Genomic DNA, 23,921 nt, shown 5'->3' with positions numbered 1-23,921 from the left:
AGGGCTAAAAGCTTTTAAAGAAATTCTTGAGATGTATGCTTGATGTAACAAGCTTCAGTCATCAGAAGAAAATTAACAGCACGGCTCCTTTCTTAGGTACATCTGGAGATTGGGTTTACATCTCAATAATGTACTCTTTCAGTATTCCTTCCTAAAACTGATAAATATTCTGTCAATCTATATAGAGTGAGTGATTTTTAAAATTGTAACTTATAAGTATTCATTCATTTAAGAATTTCATAAAGTATTTTTTTTCAAATCAGGTATTTCTTGAATGACTTTTACTGCACTTTCAATGGCCAGTTGCCATGAATTATTAAACTCTCTCTTTTTTTTCTTCAGAATCTTCCAGTAGACGTCTAGAGTTTAGCTAGAAGTCTTGGCTACGATACAAACAGTGATGGAAAACACATGAGCAGTAACAAGTTTTAATCTCGCTTCTCAGTACTAACATGGGCTAATCTGTGGAAGCAGCTTATTCCAGTGTCACCCAGGGTGCAGCCACACCAGGCTCTGCAGAAGGGTGTTTTTCTTTTAAATGTAATACCTTCTCATATTTTCTTTTTAAATAGTAGCTGAGAACATTTACGTTATAGATAAGTAGTACATGGTGGAAAATTCTACTTTCAAGAGAACTTACTCTCTTCTTACAAGGTATGTTTTCATGTCTTTTTTTCATGTACTAGTGTACAATTGTTTTAGTCAATACTAAGGGGACATTAATGTTATTAACATAAATGCTTGTAAATTATATAATATAGTTTAAAGTTTGTATAATTTCTTAAAAAATAGCACTTAAATACATATCTAAAATTACTCTAGCTTTTATGTTTTACATATAATGGATTTACTTTCAACATAATTGCAACTTTTTAAAATAGCTAAATGATAACCTGTCATTATACTTTACCATAAAAGTTAACATGATTGATTTTTAAAATCATTTAAACAAATATCTTGTGAATATGTTCTTTTAAGAAAACAACATTACCTTAATAAAGAATGATAAGAAAGTTTGTGGATATTACAAATACATTAAGTGAAAACAGTAAAAGATTTTTTCAAAATGTGAAACTATGATATTTTCTAAGGTATTTTAAAAATATATGAGTTATTCAAATGTTTTTAATTACATATTTGAATATTCATATTTTGCCTTGATAAATGTATTCCTTATTCTTATGTAATGAAATGACACTGGACAGTTAAAATGGAGATCTATATAACTCTAAGAAAGAATATTTATCAGCTATAGTTTAATTAGCCCTATATTCAATGTGAAAGATTAGAAACTTTTCACAAAATCCAGTCAGAATGTAAAACAAAGATTTCCTTTGTCCCCTCCCAAAGTAAATTTTTTATTTAATATTAGATTTTAACAAATTAAACAATGTATTTGATATTCTACTCCCTCATAATCTAGTACAGCACAGCATTCTTTCTTGTTCACCTATTTGGAGGTGTGGCAGCCATAAACAGTAGCCACATGTTATATAGGATTAAGTCACAAAGAATCTGAGGGGGTCTATATCTCTCTAAAAATAAAGAATTAAAAAAATCCCACCAAGAATCGAGTTGTTTAAAAAAAAATCATAAGCCCACACACGTGTAAAAGCATCTTGATGTTTTTAGTATTTAGCCATATAGGGTAGTGGTGGAAAGAATTGAGGATATGCAGTCTTCTGTTACACCTACTTAATTAAAAGAGAATATTCAGATATCTGATCTGAGGTTTGAGACAAAAGAGATTAACTTTACAAGCACAAGTTTTAAGGAAGCATAGGAAACAATAGAAAAATGAAGAGGTAGGAGTTTTTTGTTTTTAAAGACAGTAGCTAGGTTGCTAGATGCATTGAAAAACTGATGAAGGACAAAACATATAAAAGAAAGAGCAGCCAGCAAGTTCTTCAATCAGCTGCTATTTATACTTTCAAGGTAAAGTTAAGTATCTCTTTAAGGAAATCATAGGCTTTAAAAGTATCAGTTTCCATGACAAAAAGGTACTGTGCATAAGTTTCCAAAGTTTAACTTACTTGTCCATTTACAAGGCTGCACCTTGACTACACCAGAATTTAGTCTGGATTCCTTCTGCGAATACGCAGAGCATGTTATATCACATATATATACTGGAAACTATTATTGGTACTTTTGAATCGAGAGGAATTTCAGCCAAGCAGAACTTTAAGCATAGGATTTAAAAGCACAGTGACTTATTTTCCTAATAATAGTGTCTGAGAGGAAATACCATTTCACTTAGACAAATTTTCCATTCAAATTTGTGGCACATTTAAGCAGAAAATAGGAGCTTATGTAAATTCAGAAAGACACTTCTCAAGCTACATTTCCAGTCCTGAGAATGTGGCCAAGCCTCTCACCCCATCCTCTCCGAGGAGAGTCTGGTTACTGTCTGGAAGTCACTGTGGGAATAAGACCCATTTAGAGGAGGCCAAGCAGAAGCGTGGACAATGCAGCAGTGAGGAGGCCAGCTTTGGCTTCTTCTGCTATAAAAGAGGGCATGGTAGCAAAGTCTCAAAGGCCTCTCCTGACTCTAATGTGCCACGGCTTAGTAATAACAGCAGTAGCACTGAAATAATATTTCAAATATTATTCAGAGTAAGAGAAACTTGAAACAAAATTCAAAGTTTTCCATGAGTAAGAAACTCTGGCAAAACGTCTAAATCAGGGAAATACTGAGCTTTCTTGAGAACAAGACAAACATTTTTAAAGGTTTTAAAAATAACATAATCTAAATACTGCCAAAACTAAACAAATAAGAGCTTGAGACATATTAATAAACGCAAAATTTAAAAAGAAGACAAACAACTAAGAGTCATCATTTCAATGAGAAACAATATTCTCTACACCCTGAATAACAGGGAAAAAACATTGCTATTTAGTGTTCCCTCTTGTACATTCCAATATTTTTCTACTGATAAAAAATTGCTTAACTAGAATAGGGCAAGGTTTGGGGTCTATAATCACTTGTTTTTTTTTTAATCAAGGCTTTGCCATCTCAAATGAAGGGAATAAATGGTTAATTCCTCATGGAATCAAGGTTCTCCTGACTTCTCTTTTCAAGTAAACAGGATAAGAGAATGCAAAAAGATCAGGTTAATTTCATATAACTAACAGAAGACAGAAGTAGCACAGAGAGAAGAATGTGACAGAAGGCATTTTTGGTCTCAATATAAAGAATTTCCTGTCAACCACAGACGGACAGCAGTGGAACTGGATGCCTCTTGAGGAGGTGTGCTCCCTGAGTCCTCTCACTGGAGTCATGCAATCAGAGAGCAGACACACCATCTGGTCCACAATGTTCTGGAGGAAACTTCAACACTGGGAGGGAGTTTCAACTAAATGACATTTCCTGCTTCCACATGTCTCCTCTCTCACTCACCAGGGGAGGGTCCAGGAGGGCATGACTGGTGGCTGCCCCCACCAGCCAGCAACTGGAAAGCTTCCCAACTACCATAGACAAGCCACTGCCTAACATAGCAGGCCAGAGTCACCATCTTATCTAAGGCAGGGAGGAACTCATGTAGCTTATCACTGTAAGAAAGGAGAGGAAGGGAGGGACACTGGCTGATGCTCCTCCTGACCCCACAGGTAGGCTGACCAGCAGCCCTTTTGGAGGGGACATGTAAGAGAAATAAGCCCCCTCCCTCATGCTTGGCTTTCTTCCTCTCTTTCACCTGAGCACTGATCTGTGTCTCCTCCCAGCTCTGCTCCTCATACCAGTGTCCGTCTAAGTCTGTCACAGCTGCTCTGCTCCCCCTCATCCCAGCCTGCACCCCGCTCCAGGGCTCTCCTACATCATAGGGCAACATGACTATAGCAGGAAATGGGGTTTGCAGGAGTGAAGGCAAGTCCCTGGCCCTGCTGCCAGGCTACAGGGAAAGCCAAGACATTGAGTCCTGGCTTCCCACTTTGGATCTCTAACATATTCCTCTTGTTATATGTATTTTTTAAAGTTCTATCATTTTCTTAGGTCTATATTTCTGGTATATTATGCATTACATAGATTTTTCTGGTCTAGATGGGGAAGCTACAGCCTATTTATCTCTAAGTTTCTACAAAAATAATGAAACTCAAACAACCAACCAACTCAAAAATAACTTTTTATTAAAACTCTTTTATCTCCCATGGACCAGAGTAAACGGTGCTAGCCCTCAAGAAATTGTGGCTCCAGACTATTTTGAAGGTAGGCACTGTTGGTTGAACTTTGAGGGGGCAGTGTATGGGAAACCTTTAATTGTACTGTCTAATGTTTCTAGAAGTGGTAAGAAAAGGCAAAAGTATATGGAGGACCAGAGCAAAGACAATTTTCTTGCAGATTGCTATTTAAAATATTTAAAAAGCAAAATAATAATTTTAAAAATATGCACCATAGACAAGAAAATAATCCTTCACTCATAAGCCCACTATTCCTCTTATTAGGTTTATGTATTCTATTTCAACCTTTTTTTTTGTGTATGTATATTTTATAGATGTCTTTATTTCTATTGGTCTCAAATAGTAAACTGAGATTTATGAGGAGTACACAAACTTACGATGAAGAATTTTATTTTCAGAGTCAAGGTACCACACATCTGGAGATTCTTCCAAAATGTTAGAGCCAGAGTGTACACAGCCAGCACTGACCACCCACAGTTTAGTTCTATTTACTAACTTGAGCATTTATTTTTTAGTTTGCCTATTAGCGTACCTGACATTCAAGTATTAACTTTTACAACAATCCCACACTTATCTGAGAGTAGCAGATTAGGAGCTGTGGTTGTTTTTTGGGCAAGGAAGCGTGGGAGAAGTGGATAGGGAGAAGCATGTCCATTGAACACCCAAATATGTTCTACTCCATGGATTATGTATCCTAACCCTGTACCTGGTACACAGTGGGTACTTGATAAATGCCCAATGAAAAACTCCAGTAACCTCAAAGAAAGCCAGAGACATGACCTCAAATGACATTTAATTCACTAACTTCTCTACCAAGGTCAAATATGGTCCGGGGCAGCTATGGACCTAGAAGACAGAGCTGTGATGCAGAACAATCTTAAAGAATAAATTGGTACCAGAGACAAGCTTTGGTTTTGCTAAGGACCAAGAGCTAAATTAGCTCAAGAATGAGAATTGTGGAAGTCAAGGCAAGGCAGGACACCAAGCATTAAGGAGCCAGGAACCACAAAGAAGCCTATGGTCAAGAAACATAATGGAGCATAGTTAGGCAGGCAGCTAAGAAGCAAAAATGATGTGCCAAAGTGATCCTGGAAATGAAGCCTAGTTGATCAAAACCAGGTGCCTGTGCCAGGATTCCAGGGTGACTGGAATAGTAACCTGCCTGTCCCCAGGGCTGGCTGACAGAAGCTGCTGGCCCTTGAGTTGCCAGCACAATCTCTCTCTGTACCATACATATCTGACCACACAACCACTCCCATTTCTACCCTCCAAAAGCTGTGAGTGCACTCCTTTATGTACAGATGTATACAGGACAGCAACATGTGGACTGGCTGGAAAGGAGGAGATGACAGAGGCCACTAGGTAAAAGAAGATAAAAGAGAGTGCTCCTGTGTGGGTTGCAGCAGAAGATGCAAAGAATGGGTTGGGACACATGAGCTCTAACTCAATTTCCAGTTCAATTTGGTTATGTGGCCTTGGGGAAGCCACTGAAGCTCTTTGCACCTCTCAGTCCTGGTTAATGTGAGAGACGTATCTAGAATAAACTGAATTGACAATTCCACAAGGCAGTGTAGAGACGGAAAGACAGATCTGGTTCTGAAGTGGGATTCAGAATAAGATTATAAAAATATAAAAAGCTTTTCTGTTCTGTGTCCTGTAATATCCCCTTTCCTAGCACAATTGAGTGTGAGTTCTCATAGGGAAACCTGATAAGGCTGGTCATGTCCAGCCGCCCAGTGGGCAAAATGTACTTGTTGCCATATAGATTTCTAAGAGTTAAATAATGTTAGTTATCAGGTTAATCACTGATGACAGTAGGGTTTTTTAAAAAACCTTTCTCTGATCATTAAAAGATATATAAATGAATATTTTAATTAAGTTAGTTAACTCATTTCTGATTCTTAAGTCCAGAAAAAAGCAAGGCTGTGAAGAGATATTAAAGCTGATTTCTGGGTTCTAGAAAACTGTAAGAAACTGGCATAATTCAAGGATTTGGAGGGCCAGGTCTTCCTGAGGCTGGACCAATTCTGACTGACTCTAGAAGCCCTCTGTGGCTAAGGTGCTATCTGGTGCTCAGGCATAGCAGGACAGCTACACTGCTGGATGACCTGGCTGGGTGTGGACTCCCACCTGCCATGATACAGCCTCACCAATAGGCATTATGTGAAGCTAACTGCATGCCCCAAAGGGAAGACAGGCGTAAGTCATCTAAAACAGATGATATCATAATGCTTTTAATTTTTGAAAATTACAAAGAATGTATGTTTCACAGTTGATGGTTAAGTAAACATACCTGTAGGAATATCTGCCATCAGATGACAACAAATCTATTCTCAGAAGATTCTCACTCGTACATTCCAGTTTTGTGTGGGCTTTAAAAAATACAATTGAAAGCACCCCATGCCCTCCCCCTGCAAAAAAACTAAACAAAAGGAACTCAGTGGAAAGATGAGTAAAAAAGAATAGCCTGGAGCTCAGATGCTTTGGATCAGGTATTAGATAATGGAACAGATTGGAAGGAAGAAATCCAATAACACTCTGGAAAAAGTAACCAACTCTGAGAGTGAGGCTGGGGAGGATGGTGGGAGAGAAGTTAAAGAAAACTTCCAGATGTACTAAGGGGACATGAAGGATTTTACTTTAAAAGTGACATAGATATTAAGGCAATGGAAGGATTTTAGGAATAAATAGTCAGGTATGATAATCTGTTTTTGTTTTTAAAAACATTTATTAGTTTCCTAAGTATAAATGTAATTCTTATTGCTCAGTATAGAAATTAAAGAAAAAAAAAGACACAAGTAATTCATGACTCTACCATCCAGATATTATCATCAATTAGGTATATTTGTGCCAGGATTTTTTGTGTGTATGTGTTTGTAAGTATACTATGTATAGATTTTTTATATTTTCTTTTATTTCAAAAAAGTTTTTCATATTTTTAAATATCTTTGCAAACATTTTGTGGGTTACAAAGTATTTCATGGAATAAATATACCCTATTTTATTTTACTATTTCTCTTTAACCATTAGTATTATCTTTAATTTTTTTGATATTATGTATGATTCTGATGAACACCTTTATGCACATTAGAATTGTTTCCTGAGACTTAGATGCCAAAAGTAGAACTGCTAGATGAAAAATAAAGATATTTATAAAGCTTCCGATGCATATTGCTGAACTGCTTTCCAAAAACTTTTAATAAACTTACTCTCACACTAGTAATAAATTAGAATGCCATTTCATTGTACTCTTGCCAACTCTGAGAAATGTACAGCAGCAGGAACTGTATTTATTTAAACTTTAACTTAATCCTCAATGTCTACTTAGTTCTAGATTGGTCCCCTACACAGCACGACATGAAGGAGTATGTGCTCCTAGTGTTCTTGACTTTGTGCTCTGCCCAACCCTTATTTCACCCTTCGTACCTGACACTGAAGAATATGATGCTGAAGGACATGGAAGATGAAGGTGATGGTGATGCTGACAACTCTCTTTTTCCAACAAGAGAGCCAATTAACCCCTTCTTCCCATTCGATCTGTTTCCAACATGTCCGTTTGGATGCCAATGCTACTCGAGAGTTGTACACTGTTCTGATCTAGGTAAGGACACATGTCAACTTGTTTTGTGGAATAATGTCATTTTGACAAAATTTAAAGGATAGGGAAAGACCTCACTGAAATTTCAAAAATCAGCTGATTGTAAAGGAATTTTTCATTTAAATTTTTGAAAAGTATAACAAACCCCAATGTACATCCAAACTTATTTTAAAAATCCAGAAAATCAGAGGAAAACAATGGAAATTTCATATATAGAACATTTCCTTCTCTTCCCAAATTTGAATCAGTATTACATTTTAATTTCCTTTAGAGAGAATGGATGTCACTGTGGTTTCATCTTATAGAGTGTCAGCTGGTTGAAACTGTGCTTCCTAGCAAAATTCTACCATAACAAAATAAGTTGCCCATCCAGAACAATAAATAGGTTATAGAGTTTGTGAAATCTCTAATCTAGACATTTTAAAGATAATACTCTATTTGTTTTGAATGGTTTGGGTTTAAAACTATCTAGAAAATAAATGGCTGAACCAAAAACCACTTTCTAAAGTCTCTTAAAAATGTGCAATTCTCTGCTGAGCATTTTATTCTTTTAATACTTCTAATGAAGGTGCTCTCAAATAGAAGGGCACACTCAGGGAGAGGTGTAACAGGAATGCACATCAAGAATTGTTATACTCAGCTATTTGCAAAAGAGGAGATGGCTCAGACCTGACCCACTGTGGGAAACCAAAAGTATGGCACACACCTCCCATTCTGGACCTGGAGGCCCATTAAGGCAACTTCCAGAGCGCATATGAGCAGACAGTGCCTCTGAAAGCTTTAGATTAATTTCTTACTGACACAGCATTCGTGGCAATAGTCAAAGCTTGTTACAGTGAACTCCAGAGACTTTTAAAAAAATGTGTTATTATGGGACATAATGAGAAAGGTGAACAAAAAACATCCAAAAAAGAGGATACTATTATGAGCTAGAGTCGCTGGTAAAGTCTTAATGGAATATACAGGCCAGGAAAAAATGGGTTTTAGGCTGTACCTTTGGCATTCTTGTGAGAAAGAGATGACAAGATGCAAACAACGTTTGCTGGTCTGGAAGCACAGGCAAGAATGACTGTGGGAAGAGCAGCAGGAAGAAGAAATGTAGAAGCTGAAACAGACTCTGGTGTGAGAAAAGGTTAGATTAGGGAGTATCGGAAGGTCTTTTTTTTTTTCTTTTGGTACTGTCGTTTTTAAGCTGCATCCCAGGCAGGAAAAAACTTCACTATCATCAATTTGTAGAGTTGAAGCCTGAGAAAACACTTTGCTAAACAAAGATCAGGATAAAAATGTATATATCTACTTTGATACTGCTGGATGTAAACTGGGTTGGTTCTGGGTAAGACTTTGACTACGGAGATGTTCACCTTTAGCACACACCATCCTTGTGTGATGACCTTCATGTTCAATCCAGCACAAAGTCATCTATTTCAACTTAAAGACCTTGAAGGAAACACTGCATAGCTCTGCTCCAGTATGTGACTGTCATCAAAGAACTGAGAAAAATCAAACTGCCTCATGACAGACAGTTGGTTGCAAATAGTGTTTTACTTACATGGTCTCTTGAACATTTAGCTTTGAAAAAAATCTAAATAAAATTCACCCAAGAATATCTGTAATAGTATGACACATACCTTTAAAATGACACAGCACTGTTAGCAGCATATAGTGGTCCCCCATGACAACTGAAGATGAAAAGGACACTTAACAATCTTTTTCCCTCAGGAAATGAAATTTTTTTCAGAGCTTCCAAATTTATCAGGGGTAGAGTAGGGGAAGGTTTGTCAAAGTTTATGTTACTAGATCCTGTCTGCAGAACCTCTACCTTCCTATAAGAACTTCCATTTCATTTTCTAAAACCAAAGTAATCTTCTAACAAAACTGCTGTTACCTTGGTAACCCATCAAGTTACTCCCTTTTCCCCCTTTCCACCTGTGTCAAACTTCGTAAAAGAATTGTCAATTTTAAAGTATAAAGGGCAAAGTATTGAGGGCTGTCAAGTGGAATGTTGATATTCACAGTATTTCAATACTGAATTCTTCAATTTGGGGCTATTAAATATAACACTACTCTTCAGGAGTAAGGATGGCTCCACTAAAAATGTAGTAATATCTGAAACTCACTTGAAAGTACATAAAAAAGATAAATTGATGGATGGACAGTAAGTATAGTAAAATGTTGATGGGAGAAAAGGAATATGAATTTTCACTGTAAAATTCTTTAAATGTTTCTGTATGTTTGAACATTTCAAAAGTTAAATGTTGGGGAAAACCAAGAAAGCCCCATGCTCGTCAAGCATAAATACCATATGGAATGTCTGACAACAATCAGAGGTGCACATGTTCAGCCATTTAGGGGAAGCAAGGAAAGTAAGGGAGAAATGCGACACATACAGCTCCTGGCAATTTTCTGCTTCTTTAAGAGAGGAAAAACACATTTAAGTCTTCAAATAATGTAATTAACATTTACTGAGTACCTACACAAACAGGAAGATGCAGCTGCTGAGATGAGAGAAAAAAAAGCTATTACTAGGGCTTCCCTGGTGGCGCAGTGGTTGAGAGTCCGCCTGCCGATGCAGGGGACACGGGTTCGTGCCCTGGTCCGGGAAGATCCCACATGCCGCGGAGCAACTAAGCCCGTGAGCCATGGCCGCTAGGCCTGCGCGTCCGGAGCCTGTGCTCCGCAACGGGAGAGGCCACAGCAGTGAGAGGCCCACATACCGCAAAAAAAAAAAAAAAGCTATTACTAGAGTACACAGCTCGAAAAGAGGTAAGGCTGTGGGTGATAAATTCAGTAAAGGTATACTACACACCTAGATGTTAATTATATGTTATGGATGAATAAGTTTTCATAAATCAAATAATTTACGACTAATTAGAGGAGCTCATTATTTAAGGAAATGGGTAGTAAAGTCTTTGATAGCGTACAAGAAAATAATTTATCTATTTTCTAAGCACAACTTTCTACATGTTGATGCTTCTTAAAATGATCAAAACCCACAGGCTCCAATTTAGCACTACAACTGCCTGAAAATCTGCAAAGAATGTTAATATTCTTTAGTCAAAAGTCCATCAGCAGAAGCTGTGCCTCAGCTGTAGGTCTCCTCCTCGTAGTCATATTAGAACCCCCCAACTTAGCTCCATTTAATGTCACATTGCAGCAGACTGAACGGTGATAGCTAGAAACAGCTAGCCACCTTGTAAAAATAAAGTTACTTGATAAGATCTTTAAGACTTTCCAAAGTACAATGTTTTTGTCATCTGTTATATGTTAAGTCATGTATTACTTAATGGTAATCATGAATTTTTTTAAAAAAGCACATTTCTATCATATCAGCAATTTCATCTTTAGCATATAACATATATGCAACGTGTTTGTTTATTTCTCAGGTTTGTCCTCTGTCCCAAGCAATATTCCATTTGATACCCGAATGGTTGACCTTCAAAACAATAAAATTATGGAAATCAAAGAAAATGATTTTAAAGGACTCATCTCACTTTATGTAAGAATACATGCAAATATTTAAGTGAAAATCTCTGTCACTGCTAAAATGATTGCTTGTATTTGTGTTTGTGTAAACAAGTCTTACTTTTCTGTGTATGATGAGTGACAAAATCCCCATTATTCAGCAGTGGTCTAGTTAATGAAAAATTATATATTTAATTCAATTAATAATTTAATTCAACTGATGTTTACTGAATAACAGCCAGGTGGAAAGGCAGCGGCCTAAGAATTCAAATAAGTGGTCCTTATGATCTATTTAGGTAATCATAGTCATTATACACTAAAATAATAAAACTGAGTATTTTCAGGAACTCATTAGTGTACAATGTAAGAAAAGCAGTAGCCAAACCCACAAAGCTCTAACAGCAGCACGTGCAATATAACATAATTGACTAAATATACTTGTATGGCTTTTTTTCCCTAGATCTCTAAAGATGAAAAAGAACTTTTCTTTACTATACTCATTAATATTTTAATTTTCTAAGATTTAAAAGAGTCTTATTTTTCTATTTAGCATTTTGAGCCTCTAGATTTTAGCAGGTAAAATTTCTAATTCTATTTGAAATTGGGTTTGAGGGAGAGCCTGATTCCACACTGTCAGACATGGGGTGTGCGGCACACACAGAAAGGAGTATATTTTTACCAGTGGTAACAAGATGTATTTTAAATTCTTCTAGGCTTAACCTATCTCAGTTGAAATTGTTAAAAGTAGTGATGTGTCTGAAAGGAAGGTATGAACAAGGAGACACTAAGGGCCTATGGTGAAACCAGTAAACATAGTAAGTAAAGGGAGTTTAACTGCAGAAGTATTTGCATTTCTTCTGTGAAACAGTAACAATGTGAATAATACTAGAAAGGCAAATATTAAGTCATTCTGGAAACAATGGAAAGATTGTTGTAGAATGGAACCGGGGACAAAAATCATAAAAGGAAATAATCTAGAGCTGCTCCCTGAAAGAATGAGAGGATCCAGATTAGCAGAGACGAATAAAAAATCCTAGGAATGCCATTGCCCTTGTGAAACATTGAAAATTGTTTCTGCAAAATCTGGCACGTTTTGAAAATAGTTACTAGGTGAGTGGCAAGCCCTGGTTACCAAGGATTTTCCCAATTTGGGTTCTGAAGTTCCTCACCCCAGCAGATCAAGATGGCTGCAGTCAGAACCCTCAACATGTCGCAAAGGGCTTGGCTGTGGAGAACAAAGATTCAGGTTGCATTAAGCTCTTTCACCCTCTGGGGTTGTGTCTTCTCTGAAGAGTGCTGCCACGTTGCACTGAGAAATAGTCACAGAACTGAGAAGAGGTTGAGTCATTCTCCAGAAACTACTACCATTTCCCCAGTGTCTAAAATATGCCAGAATGCTGAGGGCACTTTGTAAGAGTTTACTCTTACAGGCCTCTATTCTGGGGAAAATGGTAAACATTAGTAAACAAGACAGAGGTGAGGTTTTAAGAGTAGATAAAATCATGCAAAAATGTATTTGTTGTGTACTGAAGTTAATTTTGTAGAGTGAATAGCTTTTAAGATAAGATAAAGAGGGCTTCGCTGGTGGCGCAGTGGTTAAGAATCCGCCTGCCAATGCAGGGGACATGGGTTCAAGCCCTGGGTTCAACTAAGCCTGTGAGCCACAACTACTGAGCCTGCGCTCTGCAGGCCGCGAGCCACAACTACTGAAGCCTGTGCTCTAGAGCCTGCACTCCACAACAAGACAGGCCACTGCAATGGGAGGCCCACGCGCCACAACGAAGAGTAGCCCCCACTCACTGCAACTAGAGAGAGCACCCGCACAGCAACAAAGACCCAACGCAGCCAAATAAATAAATTAATTAATTTTTTAAAAAGTTAAGATAAAGATAATACTATCCATCACTTCCATGAAGAGAAATGGGAGAGGGGAGCCTTAAACACGTGTCATCTACTCAAAGACAAACCAAAGGTGTGAAACCAATCGTTAAAGCTTTGCACTGTTCCAACTCAGTAGTAAAAATATTTTTTTAAGCTTAGATTGGGCTGGAGAATTATTTACATGGTTAATAAAGTATATGAATGACATAATTTGCATTGATTTCCATGAGTGACTAATCACTGTAGAATACTGGTAAATCAAATCCACTTCCTGATATGGTGTAACTTTTTATGCTTTATCTAGGCTTTGATTCTGAACAACAACAAACTAACAAAGATTCACCCCAAAGCCTTTCTAACCACAAAGAAGTTGCGAAGGCTATATCTGTCCCACAATCAACTAAGTGAAATACCACTTAATCTTCCCAAATCGTTAGCAGAACTCAGAATTCATGACAATAAAGTTAAGAAAATACAAAAGGAGACATTCAAAGGAATGAATTCTTTACATGTGCTAGGTAAGTTTTTGCAAATAAATGGAACATTTTAAAATTATAAGCAATATGCAATGTAGAGATCTTTATCATCATTAACAATTTTAGGACTGATAATTTCCAAAATTAATTTTTTGAATCTAATAAGCTGTACCTAGATAAGTCATTCATAAATCAATGAAAGTATCAAACAAAATTTATAGCACTTAAAGAAATACACCTATTGCAATATAAATACACATGCACTCTGCACTCTCAAGAATCCCTTAGTGTGGTTTCTGTTTTCTGACTGCACTTAATTGGTTAAAATCTGTTATTCTTATTTAATTTAAAGGTATCATTTTTAATGTATTGTAAAAACTACTCAAATACAACCGACAACATTGATTCAGATATTATTTGGAATGTACATCTAACTTTTCATTATCTGCTTTGAAGATTATTCAGCTAAGGCATTTTTATTGTATACTTCCAATTCTACACACTATTTTACTTCTAAAAATAGAAGTATGGCATGGTATATATATGGCATGGTATAACCATGCCATCTTCCCCTACTATATCCATTCAAAATTCCTAACCAATATTCTCATTAATTTATTTACTCATTTAATTCAACCAAGTGCCTGGCACTTTACCAAACAGCTTCACTTTCTGGCATTCCTCAGTTATATTTCTGTTAATCAAGTAACTTCTAATTGACTTAAAATTTTAAAAGTTTAGGTGACAAATAAATAAATGTACACGGGAAAACACAAAGGTTTTGAATTATATGAAGGATGGTCTTTTTTCCTATGTTATATTACTATAATGAAACCTTGATTATGATCATGGTTGAAGAGTGATAAGTAAGTTATTGACTTAGTAATTCAAAGCAAAATAGTAAAGCTGTTATATATTCCAGCCTATGTAATACAAAGCAGTCTTTTTCTGAGACTGACAGAAAGGAGAGTAGATAGAAACAGATATACTGAGTGAAGGAGAGTGAAAGATAATGCTCACACTTAGAATTTTCTTGGGACGCCCATCTCTGCATTGTGAGTTTCCTTCACATACAACATATGTATGCTAAATTATATAATTTCCCCCCACAGAAATGAGTGCAAACCCTCTTGATAACAATGGGATTGAACCAGGGGCATTTGAAGGGGTAACAGTGTTTCATATCAGAATTGCAGAAGCAAAACTGACCTCAATTCCTAAAGGTTTGTATTTATACAGTATTTATTGAATTGTCATTTTAAAATGACCATTAAATGTAAGGTTGTAAAGTGTACACACTGTCAAAACCACACTGCAATTAGAATCCTTTTTACCAGTATATCTGTTCAGTGTAGTATGAAATTTAGTGTTTTCTCATGTACACATCAAGAGCCATATGTAGTTCTTTTTTCTTTTTTTGACAGTATGAAACCAGAATCTTTTTTTCCCAGTACGAACCAACATTAAGAAGCAAAGAACTTTTTATTTTCTGTCTCTTTCCTAACATTTACTCATCTATACTTGTCATTCTGTGAAGTGTCTGTTAGAGGTGAGAATTCTGTAGAGAAGAAAGCAGAGGAAGAAGCACAGGGCCAGAGACCTCTCTCCCAGCCTTGCAGCAGTGGTTCAGGGTGGGGCTTGTGAGGAGGGATTGGGGCAGACGCTGGCTCTGGCAGGGATAGGTGTATACTCTGGGCAAGGCACTCTATACCTCATTTTTTTTACACAGGGGTGCTGTGCAGATTAATGGGCTGATGCACAGAAAGATCTGAAGACAATGTTGGGCACATAGTAAACGCTCTCTCATGACATAACCAATAACAGAATGAGCACTGTGCTCTTTATCATATGAGCTGAAGCTGGTGCCTCAAAGTAAAATGCTTCTTAAGTTTGCTACTGGACCAGTTTTCTACTGCATTACTTCTAAGCTCCCAGCCTGATGATTAACTAGATTGGATTTGCCTTTCTCCAAACCCATGCTCAAGGTCACAACTTCCTCCTCCCTGACAAGTTCTCTCTTCTATGCCAACACCTGGATTAGAAATAACCCCTATGATTAATAACACAGTTTCCTTTCTAACAGCCCTGTCTTTCAGTATCCATAGTAGAAGCAGCAATAACCTGTTTTCTTCTATTTTACCATAACCCCTTTTCTACTACTCAGATGATCCAGAAGATTAACAAAACAAATATATGCTGATAATTTAAAAGACCCAGCAAAGCTGCTATTATTAATTAAGTAAAGCTGCTGTTATTAATCTTTCATTTAGGAGGAAAATCATCTAAAGTAAAAGTAGAAGAAGGACAATTTCTTTTAGTATAGAAAAAGTCAGTTTAATTCAGAACTACACAATTAAAAACAACCTTAATTTAGGTTTCAAGGAGATGGCTGGTTTTCTACAAGAAACCTAAAATATTATATTTACCTTCTAATCTTTAGAACAACAAAAATACATACTGTACCTAACAAGTTAAATAAAATCCCTTTCATAAGCTGGAAGCTGACATAGAGGGAGGGGGAAGAGGAAGAGGACAGGACAGAGTAGAGGCAGAGAGGATAAGAGGATATACTGGAGCAGAAGAGTAGGGCGCCACCCCAGAGCTGTGGCTCTGAGGTCCCGCAGTTATCATTGCTCTTTATATTTACATCAGCAACTTTCTTATACTACAAAACATCCTGAGAGTAATTCTCTTCAGGTTTCAAAGTGTATCTTAAAAATGAAGTTTTAACTCCTCGTGAAATTCTCAAGATTCTTCCAAAGTCTAAAGGAACATTTTATGTCTTTAGAAATTTAAATTTCAAATCTCCAAATTTACATAACTACTGCTTTAAGATCCTTATGACATTCAAAAGCCAGTTTTTTGTTTTTATGACTTATTTGCTCAAATGTTAAGGCTGACTGCCCAAATGTTATAATTCAATCATCACTACCCATTGTGACAGGATGAATTAGGCCAAGGTCCAGAGGGTTCTTACCAGACCTGACAAGTTAACATAAGAAGAGTGAAACTGTTTTCCTTCCTATTCATCTGGAAAATTCTGTTACATAATAGCATTGTGTTGAGGGGAGGAGTGACCTGTTTGAAGGTAGGGTAGGTATAAAAATACCCAAATCCATATGAGAGGACAGTCCCCTTAAATTCTACAAACCCTCTTCCAAGAAGTTTTCCTGACTCAACATGCACAGAGATTTCTGTCTTTGACTTGATACAGCATATCCTAGAATAGACTGGCACACTCTATAATATTTTTCTAGTGATTTTTGTATACATGATAGACTTGCTCAATTAGTGTTTAAGGTCTTTGAAGACAGAACTTACCTTCAACAGTCTTTACTACTAATAAAATAAGGAAATGTTTTAGCAAGAGTTGAAAAACGAATGCATTTCCTAGCTAGCTGACAAGAACTTTTGACTGAAAAAGAATATCTTATGTGTAGGATTAATAAAATGAGATCTGACTGAATTTTCTGGTTAGTCTCTTTCATTCCAGCTTCAGTTAATCTGGGGAGGGCTGGGGTCAGAACATAAAGGTGTGAGAAGAGAAGGTGCAAACATTCACAAGGTACCTGCCATGTGCCAGGTGGCACTGAAGATGCTTCTCTTTATTTATGCAGAAACTACTACTAATTGAAAAGAATAAATACTGCAGTGTAGCAAACATATCAAACAGGGAAAAAATCCATATTAATGATATAAACGATAATGATATAAAATAAATAATGATATAAAAAAATTCATTGGTCACCTCTGGGCATTGCACTAATTCATTACTTAAAAAAAAAATCAAGCATTTATGGTGCTTTTTCTATAAAAACTGTATTATAACATAAGTAAATAATTAATGAAAGAAAATTATTTAGAGAACAATCTCACCTAATAAATGAATAATGAATGACAAAATCAGAAAATCACCATTTTCCCATTCTGAATGAAATAATAAATCTAGGTAGCAGTAATCAATGAATGAGTGCAAAGACCGTCAGATGGAAGGGTGATTTGCTGAATCTAATCTGGTCTCTATATCTAACTACAGGTCATAAGAAATAAGGGGGCTAGAAACCATGATAAACTATGTTATGTGGAGGCCAACAGCCCAATCTACAAAGGAGTATCTCAAGCAAATTAATATCTGAAACAAATCAATAGAAGGAGAAAAAGGAAAGAGTAATAGAAGAAGAGATTTAAAGAAATATAAGACCCAAATATATCCTGTAAACTTTATTTGGATCCTGACCTGAACAAGTCAACTGTAAAACAATACATTTGAGATCATTAGGGAGAGGAATATTAGATGATTAAAGAATTGTTGCTAATTTTGTTGGATGTGATATAACATGATGGTTATGTAAGGGGAAAAAAAGATGACCTTATGGGTTAGAGATGTCTAGTGAAGGCTTTACAGGTGAAATGACATGATGTGTGTGAAATTTGATTTTAAGTACTCCAGCAAAAAAACAAATGAATAAATAAAAACAAGTCAATAAATAAATCAATAATAAATAACTATTGGCATAGATGAAACAAGATTGGAAAAATGGAGATAATTGTTGAAGATGGGCAACAGCATGGTGTCTCATAATACTAGTTTCTATTTTTGTATATGTTTGAAATTTTCCATAATAAAAAGTTTAAAAAAAAGCAGATTCCCCCCAAACTGCCTAAGCCTATAATGTGAAACTTAACAAGTAAACAAATAATCAATAGGGCTTGGTCTTAACCTGATCTAACATACATATGTCTTTTCTTATCGCTAGAACTACCTTCAACTTTACTGGAGCTACATTTAGATTATAATAAAATTTCAACTGTGGAACTAGAGGATTTTAAACGATACAAAGATCTGCAACGGTAAACATCCCCCAAATCCTAACTTGGAAGTGGTAGTCCATATGATGAAGATATTAATGAAACTTCTTGGAGAATGTGTACAGGGACATAAAATTAAGGGAAAACTTGAAGGAACTGCTATCATTCTGTCTCAGTAATAGAAGGGGGACAGCAAGTGGAATGAGAAAAGGGACACTTTCAAAATGTCCCTTTTGTTGCATATACGTTAGACAGAAAATTTTCTGACAGTGGAGGAGAGGGCTGTTACGTACTGAAATAGGTTATTAAAGGAAACCATGAAATACCTTTCTCTGAACATATATACAAATATTTCTAACTCAGTTGTGGTGTTTGCAGCTAAGTGTATCATACCATCTGCTCAAGAGCTGATGCATTTTATGTCATTTTTAGGCTGGGTCTAGGAAACAACAGAATCACAGATATTGAAAATGGAAGTCTTGCTAACATACCACGTGTGAGAGAAATACACTTGGAAAACAATAAACTGAAAAAAATTCCCTCAGGATTACAAGAGTTGAAATATCTCCAGGTAAAACATTCTACTTGTGTTTTGCAGATATTAGTACTTTTCTTTGTTTTTATGAAACATATTAGTATCTGGAGCAAAGACCAATCAGGTAGCAATGGTAATTCACACCCTAAAGACCCTCCAGGTTGGCCGAGGTGTTTTATGCCAAGGAGAGTGTTAGAATACCAGTTTCTATTGAGATATCAGCTAAAACGCTCAGGTACCCATGTCCATCCCTCTGCTTCTTCTACTGAAACTGCTAAGGCCACTTTGGTGAAGGTATGGACACAGCTGATTTCAGGTTTCTGGGGTGGCAGTGGCTATGTAAAGGCAGGACCGGTCAGGAGGAAATCGAGTAGAATTATATAACCTTTCATTCTGGAAACACTTCACAAAGGCAGAGCATGTGGATTAAGTCCCAGGTATTTTCACTATCAATGTGGTGCCACATTAGAAGTGTGCATGCTTTTTAAAAACTCAGGCCAGAATATATAATCAAAAGTCAGTATTTGGAGCATTAAGGGCGCACATTTCTTGTTCTTCATTACTAGAAAACTTTTCCTTCTAAGCTGGCAACTCTTGACTAGCTGGGATGGGCCACAGAATTGTTGGAGAATCTGATAAAGCTTTAGATACTCCCAAGAACAAAAATGAGACAATATTCACATAATTTTAGGAGTTTCACAGATCCTCCTGATTCCCATCTGTGGACCTCAAATTAAGAATCCCTACTTAATCTCATGTCACCTTAGTCCATTTTTCTCATGTGCTTTCCTTGACATACAATTCCTTCCTCATCTTCCAAGGAAAAACACATTGAGAACAAAACTGGGCCTTGAGCCACTCGCTTCTATATTTCTTTCTAATTTTTCTTTAAACAAGTTTTGTTCACTACACAAATAGAAGCCTGTGAAACAGAAGCCATCAAAATGGATGTGCTATATAGGCAGATGCTCATTTCAAAATTATGACTTTTGCTTTGATTTTTTCAAATGCTGCATTTAAATGTTTATTTAACCAGTGAGCATGACCAAAGTCTTTCCTCCCTCAAGTTGTCCAGTCTTTGAGTACTTTATTCCACAACGCTGATCCCAGCTTCTGGGTGTCTTAAAGCTATCCATACTATTGCTAGCATTTAAAAAAATGAACAGAATTATAACACATAGTCATAAGGATACAATTCAATGGATGTCCACAAGCAAACACATTCATGTCCAGCACTGTTCCCCATTCTCAATGAGGTCAGTGTTGTGGTAAACTACATCTTGCACTGCTGCTGGACTGCCAGGAAACCATATAATGCACCTGTCACAAAATCTCCAAGATTAATAGAAGGCAGCAGGGACTCCAACAGAAAACTAGAGGTTTTAGCAGTGCCTACAGTTCTCATGACTGGCTCAGATCAATCTCACCAAGGCAAAATCTAGAAGTAACTATGGCTAGAACTGGTATCTTAACCTTGACAGCAAAAGGCTCCTTCTTCCTAATATGCCAAAACACTGTTAATTAAGTAGATTGTTTTTACTTCCCAGAAATCTCAGTTGCCAAAAAAATCCAAAGAAGAAATTTAAAGGGCTATTAAAGGGAATGAAGGGAGGGTCCTATATTGTCCATTCTTTCTGAGTAATAATTTAATAAGACACATACACAGCCTATAAAATTGTACTTTATCTATTGGTGCAAATAAAAATTCAACTATTGATGCTGTATTACAGATACATATTTAAGATGTCGATAGACATATTTTTCTATAAAATTTACAAAAAAGCAGCTCTACACTTCTCCCTTTGATCACAGAAAATGCTGGCTAAAAATTCTTCACATTCATATTGCAAGTCATTCTTACAGCATTAAATTTCATTCTTCTGCTCACTTCTAATACTTTTAAAACACATTATTGTAAATATGGCACTGAAGTAACCATAAACACACACACACGCACACACCTATATGTGTGTGCGTGAGCATGTGTTTGTGCATATGTGTGTATATAGAGACAGACAGAGACAGAGAGACAGAGACAGAGAGAAACAGAGACAGAGGAGAGTGGCATGTGCTGACCAGGCAGTGTGCCCTGGGCATTGGCATGAGTCCTACGCCACACTTCACACATACAGCACTTCTGTATATAACACAGGAGCCTGCGTCCTTGTAATAAGTATTTAACAGGCATAAACAGGCACATATACTTTAAGCAAAATGTATTCAAATCAGTGTAAACTAAAGAGACAAACCCATGAACAAATGCTAACTATAAACAGAATATCTTCTTTTTACATTTATCATGTATTTTTATTCCACTCTTTTCCCACTACAACAGATAATCTTCCTTCATTCCAATTCAATTACGAAAGTGGGAGTGAATGACTTCTGCCCAGCAGTGCCAAAGCTGAAGAAGTCTTTATACAGTGCAATAAGTTTATTCAACAACCCAGTGAAGTATTGGGAAGTACAACCTGCAACATTTCGTTGTGTTTTGAGCAGAATGAGCGTTCAGCTTGGGAACTTCAGAAAGTAATAATTAGTAATTAGTGATATCCATTTAATGTAAAATTCAAAAATTGTTACATTTGGAATACTTGAACTCTGTTTAAAATGGTGGTATTATGCACATAAGCAAAAAATCTATTCCCATGTGGTATGTCCACTGACTTACTATATGACAAAAAATTTCAACAGAATTTTGCAAAAACTATTGATACATCAGGATTAAAGGAAATAAGTATCTGTTGCAGTTTTCTTTTACATATAAATGATTTTGCATAAATCTCATGCTTGAATGTTCTTTCTCAGTAACAAAAAATAAGACATTCAGTATTTAACACTTTGTTATCAAGTGCATTTAAAAAAGAACTGTACTGTAAATGGAATGCTTGACTTAACAAACTGTGCTCTTTCATCTGCTATTAGAAAAAGAAAATTGGCAAATACGGTTATATAAAGAGTATATTATCCTTAAAAACTTGGGTATTACTGTAATATTTCTAATAATGTTGAAGTATGGTTTGATATAATCTTATTCAAATTCTCATGCCTTAGAGCCTTACTGTCTTTATGTTTAAAACTCCTTATAATAAAGCCTTCAGTAAGTGTTTATTACCAACTCAACAGATGCTATTCATAACAGCTTTTTTCAAGCTATAACACATGCTTTTCTTTTTAACTATTATTGCCTGATTATAAAACCTCTATAGAAATGCATAGTGAGTGTTTATATAAAATTTCACACTTTTTATTATCACAGTTATTATAAGCTTTTTTTTTTTTTTTTTTTTTTTGGCCGTACGCGGGCCTCTCACTGTTGCGGCCTCTCCCGCTGCGGAGCGCAGGCTCCGGACGCGCAGGCTCAGCGGTCACGGCTCACGGGCCCAGCCGCTTCGCGGCACGTGGGATCTTCCCAGTCCGGGGCACAAACCCACGTCCCCTGCATCGGCAGGCGGATTCCCAACCACTGCGCCACCAGGGAAGCCCTATTATAAGCTTTTACCGGTGTGTCAATTGTTAGGTTATATACCACTGTCACCTCAATGCTAAGGAATATTTTTGAGATGTCCTTTTGTAAGACCTTCATTGGAAGAGACTGGGTATTATCAACTCTACACCAAACTGTCTCCTTAAATATGCACAATCTGGATAACTCTGAAAAATACACCTGGTATAAGTGAATAGGCAGAGCATTAAACAGAATGCACAGCTCTGTATAAAAATTAAGAGTACTTATGTATATTTTTGTTGGTGTTCAACATAAGTAAAACTAGAAAATAAGGAAAACATTAAAATATTGGTTTGAAATAAAATATTTTGCTTTGGTTTAATTTTTCTTCTCCCATTCAGGAACATAAACTATTATTCATAAAACTCTTATATTTTTACTAAAACATTGTTAGTAAAGTGTTAATGCTTATTCTTAATAATAGTACCGAAATATCCCAAATTATACCTGTACCATGAAAGATAATCACATTTAAGGTAAACCACCTCAAAAACTAGACTTTAAGTAATTTGGGGGAGAGCAGTACCTTACAGATATGTAAAATGGGGTGGAGGGTCTGGATATCCAGGTCAAGAATGGGTAAATAGGTCTTCTTCTTCACAGTGAGGTTCCCCAACTCTGGCACTGTTGACACTCTAGGCTGGATCATTCTCTGTGGGGAGTGGTATCCTGTCCTTTGCAGAATGTCTGGCAACTCCCTGGTCTCTACTCACTAGATGCCAGGAGCACTTGCATGCCGGCCCCACAGTGTGACAATCAACTATTTCTCCCCAAAACGCCAATGTCCCGGTGGAAGGGGTGAAGCCAAATTGCAGCTGGTTGAGAACTACTGCTTTATAGATAATTTACTTAATTTCTAAATTCTGACACAAATTTGGAAACCTGAAACAAAATAGTTAGTATTTTTGTTTGGTAAAACTGTAGGGGCAAGATTAAAGTGTGATTAAAATAATAGCACCAGTAGTGACGTAACATAAAAAGCCCAGAGATACAGAGCTCTGAGCTGGTAAAACATACACAGAAGTCCAGTTCCACTTATAGTCTTGGGCAAATCACAATCTCTTTGAACCTGTCTTCCCATCTATAAAGGGTAGGGATGAGAATACTGATCAAATAAGTTGCTATAAGAACCGAATAATAAAAGTATATGTGAAAATGCTTTGTAAACCATAAAGATTCATGAAACATGCATAACTTTTACACTGGACAATAATTTACTGCAAGAAAAATTAAAGATTAAGAAGTCCTTTAAAAACAGAAGAATACCTAACAATGATAATCATCCTAAAATTAAAATGTTCTAAAGTTCTAATAGTTTTAATAAATAAAATTCATTTTTCTTTCTTTTTTTAAATTCATTTTTCTACAATATATCATAAAAATAAAATTGTGACATGCCACTTATAAGAACATAAGTAGAAGTGAAATGTTCACTGAAATTGTAAGAATCCAGTTCTTGAAATTAAATTAAATTCATAA

The 23,921-nt window shown here is 36.3% G+C and overlaps 2 protein-coding genes across 3 annotated transcripts in view; one reads left to right on the top strand and one right to left on the bottom strand.

Moving 5' to 3' along the window:
• Positions 1–23,921, bottom strand: part of CENPP (centromere protein P) — a 205,699-nt gene that overhangs the window by 90,517 nt on the left and 91,261 nt on the right. The gene's annotated exons all lie outside the window — the stretch shown is intronic.
• On the top strand, positions 373–22,746 carry ASPN (asporin). 2 transcript variants are annotated; one of them, XM_059072424.2, is made up of 9 exons: positions 373–654; positions 4,152–4,201; positions 7,502–7,774; positions 11,155–11,267; positions 13,419–13,632; positions 14,703–14,813; positions 18,348–18,441; positions 18,832–18,970; positions 21,270–22,746. In XM_059072424.2, exons 1-9 carry the CDS (start codon positions 608–610, stop codon positions 21,465–21,467), a joined length of 1,239 nt encoding a protein of 412 aa, XP_058928407.1. In that variant the 5' UTR covers positions 373–607; the 3' UTR covers positions 21,468–22,746. The 2 variants fall into 2 exon arrangements, with proteins under 2 accessions (XP_058928407.1, XP_058928408.1); XM_059072425.2 differs by lacking the exon at positions 4,152–4,201 and having other exon boundaries at positions 390–654.

Source organism: Kogia breviceps, chromosome 8 (assembly GCF_026419965.1).
Source record: "Kogia breviceps isolate mKogBre1 chromosome 8, mKogBre1 haplotype 1, whole genome shotgun sequence".
Lineage (NCBI taxonomy): Eukaryota > Metazoa > Chordata > Mammalia > Artiodactyla > Physeteridae > Kogia > Kogia breviceps.
This window is presented reverse-complemented; position numbering and strand designations above follow the sequence as displayed.